Raw genomic sequence first — 6,601 nt, 5'->3', positions numbered from 1 at the left:
TAGGTCCCCTCTACCCCCTATAGATGCCCTCATCTCTATGGTTCCCCCCATTCCCTATAGGTCCTCTCTACTCCCTATAGATGCCCCCATCTCTATGGTTCCCCTCCATCCCCTACTGGTCCCCGCTATCCCCATAGTCACCACTTCCCGCTCCCGTCCGCGCCTCACTGGCGCCCCCTAGCGGTCTCCCCGTCGCACTGCACGGCGCTCTCCCGTTCCCTCCGCGCTGTGCCGTTTCTGGCCCTACGCGGCCGCCGTCGCGGGGCGGGGCGGTGCGGCCGGGGCCGCCCGGGGCCGGGGCAGGAGCGGCGGAGGGGCGATGGGGAACCTGTTCGGACGGAAGCGGCGCAGCCGCGTCACGGAGCAGGACAAGGCCGTGCTGGTGAGAGCGGGGCCGGGGCCGCGGCCGCAGCGGTACCGCGGTGGGGGCTGCCGCCGCCCAAAGCCGGTCCGGCCCTGAGCCCGACCCCATCTCTCCTCAGCAATTGAAGCAGCAGCGGGATAAACTGCGGCAGTACCAGAAACGGATCAGCCTGGGCCTGGAGCGGGAGCGGGAGCTCGCCCGGCAGCTGCTGAAGGATGGCAAGAAGGAGTAAGGGGCGGCGGGGCCGGGCGGCTGCGGGCGGGAGGGGACGGAGCTGCGCCGGGTCTGACGGGGCGGAGCGGAGGGGATGGGACGGGACGGGACAGATCTGACCTGACCTGCCCTGTTGCCCCCTCTGCTGATGCAGCCCAAGGACCGCTGGCCTTTGTGCCCCCAGCACATACAGCTGCCCCACATCCCGCATCTCACCATCACAACCCCCCCCCTCCTTCACAGCACTGCTCTCAGTCCGTTCTCCTCCCGGCCGTTTTGCTCCCCCCTTCTCCCCCAGCTGCAGCATCCCGCACTTGGCTGTGTTAAACCTCATTTGGTTCATGTGGGCACAACTTTTAAGCCAGTCTGGGTTATTCTGGCTGCTGTTTCTTCCTTCCATTGTATCTAACACAGCACTCGTCTTGGCGTCATCCACAGACTGCTGAGAGTAGTGCTGAGAGTAGGCTTGATCCCTTCATCTGCCTCGTTGATAACAGCGTTCAGCACTGGCCCTTCTGTGCTGATCTGCTGCTCTTTCCCCTCAGAAAAGCTATGCTCTTGTTGAAGAAGAAGCGTTACCAGGAGCAGCTGCTGGATAAGACAGACAACCAGATCAGCAACCTGGAGCGGATGGTGAGCGAGCACCGGGTGCTTCATACGTGGGGCAGAACCAGGAGGGGCTGCTTCGGGGTGTGCAGGACTGCACCCCAGGTCCCAGCAGGGCTGTGATCCTGCCCAAAGCATCTGAAACTGTCCTGGTGCCATGACACCTCTGTAAACAATCAAGTGGGAGCGTGTTGTGAGTCTGCACTGCAGGCTGCGGGTGAAAGGCGTGTTCTGTAAGTTAACAGAACCTTAGTCACAGGGTGGGCAGCTGCAGTAGAAACTTTGTCCAGCTTGTCTCGGAACCTTGGTGTAGAAATGGATGTGTTTGCTCAGGCGTGGCCTGGGGAGCTACAGCCTAAGCTTGGATTTGAGAAGCAGACAAAAGCCTACTGGATCTGGTTTTGCAGCTACATGTGTCAAAGGAAGAGTTTTTGTATACATTGTACTGCTGATATGATTTAAGCCTCTGTTGGGGCTCTTGACTGTCTTCACCTTTCAGTTTCTCTTGGGAGTCTGTGGCAGGGCTGTGACAGCTGTGACACATCCCCCTGTCCCTCCTGTTTCAGGTCCAGGATATCGAGTTCACCCAGATCGAAATGAAGGTCATTGAGGGCCTGAAAATAGGCAACGAGTGTCTGAACAAAATGCACCAGGTACGTGTGGCCAGGTTGGCCGAGCGCAGCGTTGCCTTGAACTCAACAGGGTCCTTGGATGTCTCCCTTCAGGCCTCACTCACGTGTGGATTTTTGGCTCTTTTCCTCAGGTTATGTCAATAGAAGAAGTGGAAAGAATAATAGGTGAAACCCAGGATGCTGTGGAGTACCAGAGGGTACGTATGGTGTGTGTGAGTAGCTGTGAGCAGAGGCAGGCTGCCATGCGTTTCTGTGGGGCACTGTGTGCCCAGCCTCGTTCAAGAGGCAGTCAGACTGGAACTTGAACTCTCTCTTGATTGCCTGCAGAAAAATTAGGTTTGTTGGTTTTCTGAGTACCCCTTCGTGCTGTGCATCCATTGGTTTGGTGCATTGGTGGATCCTGCTGTAAGGCACAGAGCTGCTGCTGTGCACTGTTCTGACTGGAATGTGCCTTTTCCTCACTTGTGTAGCAAATAGATGAGATACTGGCTGGGAGCCTGACTGAGGAAGATGAAGATGCCATTCTAGAGGAATTAAACACTATCACTCAGGTAGGACTAACTTGATGTAATTACTTCCAGTGCATGTTTTCGGGAAGCTGTTGGCAAAGGAGGAATAATCTTATTACCACTTGTGTTAGCTTGTTCTGCCACAGATCTCAGTTGCACCTGTTTGTGCCTAATTCCTGAGTCATGAGAGATCAAGCTAATTGGTTCACACACAGCAATCACTTGAAAATGGGATGATTTAAGGGCTGTACTGTATTTGCTACAATCAGCTGATTTCTGTTCTTACTGGGTAGCTGTTCTGCTTTACTAAATGAAGATCTTGAAAGCCCTGGATCGTGCTCAGATGAACAGGAATCAGTGTATATTACCACTCTCTGTGATGCCTTTGGCTCCCCCAAACACTGCCCTGGTTTGGCTTCACTGCAGAAACATGCAGCCAGTGGGAGGTGAGGTGCAGAAGATCTGCAGCTAACGTTTACTTGAGGAGATTTGTAGCTAACAGGCAGTCCTGCTAATTTAAATGCAAATGTATCAAGCCCTGCTCTCATTCACTGAGCAGTGCTCAAACCCATGAGCCTTCCTGCAGGTCTGGGGGCAGGTATCGGTTTCTGCATGAAGTCACTCCTGTGTTCCCAAGCATTCTTTGCACATAACTGTGGTGCAAAGGTCTGTGATCACCGCTCGGTGCCACGTCTGCTCTTTGTTGTTCTTGCAGGAACAGTTGGAGCTTCCAGACGTTCCTTCTGAGCCGCTCCCGGAGGAGCCCCCAGGTAATGCTGTCTGCTCTGTGTGCTCTGCAGCTTTGGCTCCACCTACATCTCTGCTCTGTGCAACGCTTTGAGCCCTCCTGTATGCTGTAAATGTCCCAGCAGACATGAAGGCTGTGTGGTGAAAGCTGGCACAGGCTTCCCTCCGTGGCTCTGACAAACCCTGTATTGCTGAACCTTTACCTTAAGGGGACCCGGTGCCCCTGCATGGTGTCTGTGTGGGAGAAATCTGGGACAGGGAGGACAGGGCTTGTTTGGTTCCAGCACTTGTTTACTAAACACGGATCAAATGTCATCTCTGTGTTGACAGCAGGATGGCCAAACAAAATACGAGCTGCCCTCGCAGCAGGCAGCTGATGGAGCCCATTTAGACTCATGTTGTCAGAAGGTGGGGAAGGGAGCAATGCTGCTGTGCCCCAGCTCTCCGAGAAATGGTTTCTTGTTCTGGGTGTGTGTTGGGCAGGAGGCCAGCTGGAATGGTGTCAGGTGCACTCAGAAAGTGTTTTAATTCTTGAAGTGCTGCTGGAAAGAGAGGCATACTGGATAGGTAAAATCGTTTGTAATGCATGCTTGTGAGTTCAGTGGCTTTCCAGGCACTGTGCAAGCATTTGTTGCTCTGCTGGGAAGTGGAACACGAGTCCTGGTCCATCTGCAGCAGGTGGCTCTGGCTCTGCACGTTACTTCTGTTCTCACTGTAACAAGTTTCTTTTTCCTCCGCAGAAGCAACACCCATCAAGAACAGGCCAAAACCAGAGCTGGTGGCAGCATCTTAACTCCCGTTTCTGGGGATCCCCCCCATAACTTTCACCCAGGACAGTTTGCCTGGTGACAAAGCAATTGCCTGGGAACAAGCAATGCCTCGGCAGCATCCCAGCTGTGCTGGGCAGATTGTGGAGCAGGATTCCCTGTGCAGGGCGGGGATCCTCAGCCCATCGATTATTGCTCTTGTATCAAGATTATTTTCTAGTGCTTTCTTTTTTTGTAACTTAAATTCTCAACTCACTCAGCTGCGCTGTCTTGGGATTAAATAACAACTCTAAAACTTCCAAAGCCAAACACTTTCTCTCTAGGTTTGATTTCAGCTGTAAATCTGCCTTTGCTCTGTCCGGTCCCCAGCCTGCCCTCCCTTTGGGGTGCTTCTGTCTGATGCAGCTGTCCCAGGGCTGCTGTGAGCCCTTCTCTGTCTGCACTGCTCTCAGCCCCTCTGCTTTTCCTCCCCTGCTTCTGGATGCAGGCAGCCGCTCTGTGGGTTGGGTTCTGCCAGCTGTGCATAAATCCAGGGTGTTCCTTTGGGCAAGGCACAGTGTTTGCTTGCCTTTGCCTGCAGCAGCACTCATTGAGAGGGGAAAACCTCCGGTGTGAGGTGAGGAGCTGGGCTGTCCCTGGGCAATGAGTCAGAGGCGGTCATTAAGGATTCCCACTCAGCTGCTCCTCCTCTCCTGATCCGCAGCACTGAGTGCAGAGCTGAGCCTGCAGAAATCTGCTGAGCCTCTGAAAACCGCAGCAAGGAGCCTGCCTGCGTTGGGAGCCACAGGTCAGCCTGTGTGGCCCTGCTCCATTAGTCTGCATTCGCCTTTGCAGTGCTCAGGTGGGCTGAGATAACTCTGCTTCCAGCTGTCAGCTTCCATATTTCGTGGCAGGGCAGCGGAAAAAGAGAGATTGGGCTGGGATGGGTGAGTTCTGCAGTGATGCAAAGCGTGCAGCTCCTCGAGTCAGCACCCAGAGGGATGCTGGCATGGCCAAGGTGCTGCCAGGGCGTGCAGGTGGAGCTGTGAAACCAGCAGAGCTGCCCGCTTGCAGGTGCTCATAGGAATCCACGGATCTGTATTTATCACACTCCTGAAGCCACAACCCTTAACCCTTGTATCTGAGACAGAGCAGAAGGACCCAGAGGGCCCTCTGAGACTTTTAGTGACTGCTTTTGGGGATACGCGGCCTGGTGCTAGACAAATGGGGAGCAATCCCAGAGGCTGTGCTGGTGAGTCAGCAGCGACTGCGTTTTGTATTTCCTAAGTCATGCTTTCTGTTCCACCTTCATGTGTGATGTCCCACAGCCCGGCGTGGGCATTACGTCCTGCTGCCGGGGCAGGATGTGGGGCGTGAGTGGCAGAGGCAGCCTGCGCTCTGCAGCCGCCCTATTTTCGGTTCCTCGGCTCTCCCTGTTAATTAATGTTGCATAACAAAGCCGCTGGCTGGCAGGCAGCAGAGCCGCGTTTACAAAGCGGCGTGGCTTTTGCAAACAAACGGCTTTCTGAATTGAAAGGACAGGTTGAACGCGATGGCTGTGCCCGTGCCAAGCGCCGATGGGTGCTGGGAGCCACCCCGCAGCTGCAGTGGCGCAGGGCTGTCTCCTGGGTTACGCTCTGTGATGGTTTTTCTTTCTGCAAGGCTGTTGCTTCCCTCTGTTACATCCTGGGTGGTTGCAGTGCTCACTTTTTCCACCAGAGAGAGCCTCGTCTTCGCACTGCTCTCATCAGCATTGTTGTTCCTTACGTCTCCTTTACTCCGTTGCTAGCCTGGTGTCTGCGCCTTTAGTTTGACCCTATTTAATTTGTAACTCCTAGGAGTGGATGCTGGGCTCCCCCTATACGGTCCTTAAGGGACCTCTCCTGGGGCACGGCTCTTGCTGCCAGTGCTCTGAGCAGACCCTGTTCTGCAGGGTGGGCACACCTTGCCCCCCCCTACTCCACTCCCCCCAGGTCCTGGCAGCAGGGGAGCCCCCAGCAGACCCTCCCCGAGGCCGCAGAGGTGCTGGGCTGAGTGCTGAGCCCATGTCTGTGTGCTGCTGTGGTCAGGGCTGCGGTGCAGGAGGGGTTAATGCGGCTCCCAGCTTTGGGAAAGGCCGCGCTCTGACCTCCCCACAGGAAAGTTGCAAGCAGATTGCCAGCAGCTTCCTCTCCTAATCCCTGTACCAAACAGATTGTACCGTGTCTCCTTGGGAGGAAGCGCCAGGAGTGCTGTGTGACCTCTGTGGTGTGCTGTAACAATAAACAGCTTCTAATGGTTTCACCGATTCCTCTTCCAGCCTCGTGTTTTCACGGTAAATGTTTTCGATGGGTTGGAGTTGCCTTCTCCTCCTTCTCCTTCTTCTCACCCCTGTGCTCCTGGGAGGCACCTGGGCAGGAGGCCTGAGAGGTGGCTCCATGTGAAGGAAAGGAGCAACGCTGTGTGTTGGGCACCCTGGGAGAACCGTGCTGCCAGGTAACAGCAGGACCAGTGCCCTGCCATGGGTGGTGGGTTCTGGAGCCGTGTTTGGGAGAGAAGCTGCATGTTGTGCTGTTGCTGCAGCGGTAGCACTCCTCCAGCACGCACTATGAGCAGGGCCTGTTGCTGGCATCACGTCCTCACTCTATCTGCAAGGCACAGTCCATGCCCAATGCTGTCCTGGTGGTGGTGGTGGACGTGGGGGTGCTGATGCTGCCGTGCCCTGCGTTGTGCAAGCAGAGTGGCCTTCAAATGGACTCAACTTCCCCACTGCCCACAAGGCAGCAGAGCATCAGCCTCACACAT

The 6,601-nt window shown here is 55.4% G+C and overlaps 1 protein-coding gene across 2 annotated transcripts; it reads left to right on the top strand.

Annotated features, from left to right (window-relative positions):
• The first annotated feature begins 288 nt into the window (after nt 1-288).
• Nucleotides 289-6,097, top strand: CHMP6 (charged multivesicular body protein 6). 2 transcript variants are annotated; one of them, XM_042894869.1, is made up of 8 exons: nt 289-382; nt 483-592; nt 1,123-1,210; nt 1,750-1,836; nt 1,947-2,012; nt 2,286-2,366; nt 3,040-3,094; nt 4,542-6,097. In XM_042894869.1, the coding sequence occupies exons 1-8, from the start codon at nt 320-322 to the stop codon at nt 4,691-4,693; spliced, it is 702 nt and encodes a 233-aa protein (XP_042750803.1). In that variant the 5' UTR covers nt 289-319; the 3' UTR covers nt 4,694-6,097. The 2 variants fall into 2 exon arrangements, with proteins under 2 accessions (XP_042750803.1, XP_042750804.1); XM_042894870.1 differs by lacking the exon at nt 4,542-6,097 and adding an exon at nt 3,812-4,147.
• The last annotated feature ends 504 nt before the right edge of the window (nt 6,098-6,601 follow it).

Source organism: Lagopus leucura, unplaced genomic scaffold (genome assembly GCF_019238085.1).
Source record: "Lagopus leucura isolate 7727_CA_CO unplaced genomic scaffold, USGS_WTPT01 111-10_obj-0_obj, whole genome shotgun sequence".
NCBI classification, from domain to species: domain Eukaryota; kingdom Metazoa; phylum Chordata; class Aves; order Galliformes; family Phasianidae; genus Lagopus; species Lagopus leucura.
The sequence above is the reverse complement of the archived record's forward strand: the minus strand, read 5'-3'. Positions and strand labels throughout refer to the sequence as shown.

What these genes read in the sequence shown, in the direction of transcription:
- CHMP6 (XM_042894869.1), top strand. Translation starts at nt 320, where the DNA reads ATGGGGAACCTGTTCGGACGGAAGCGGCGCAGCCGCGTCACGGAGCAG. An exon ending in GTCTGAACAAAATGCACCAG is followed by an intron (nt 1,837 to 1,946) that starts GTACGTGTGGCC and finishes TCTTTTCCTCAG; the next exon opens with GTTATGTCAATAGAAGAAGT. An exon ending in AATTAAACACTATCACTCAG is followed by an intron (nt 2,367 to 3,039) that starts GTAGGACTAACT and finishes TTGTTCTTGCAG; the next exon opens with GAACAGTTGGAGCTTCCAGA.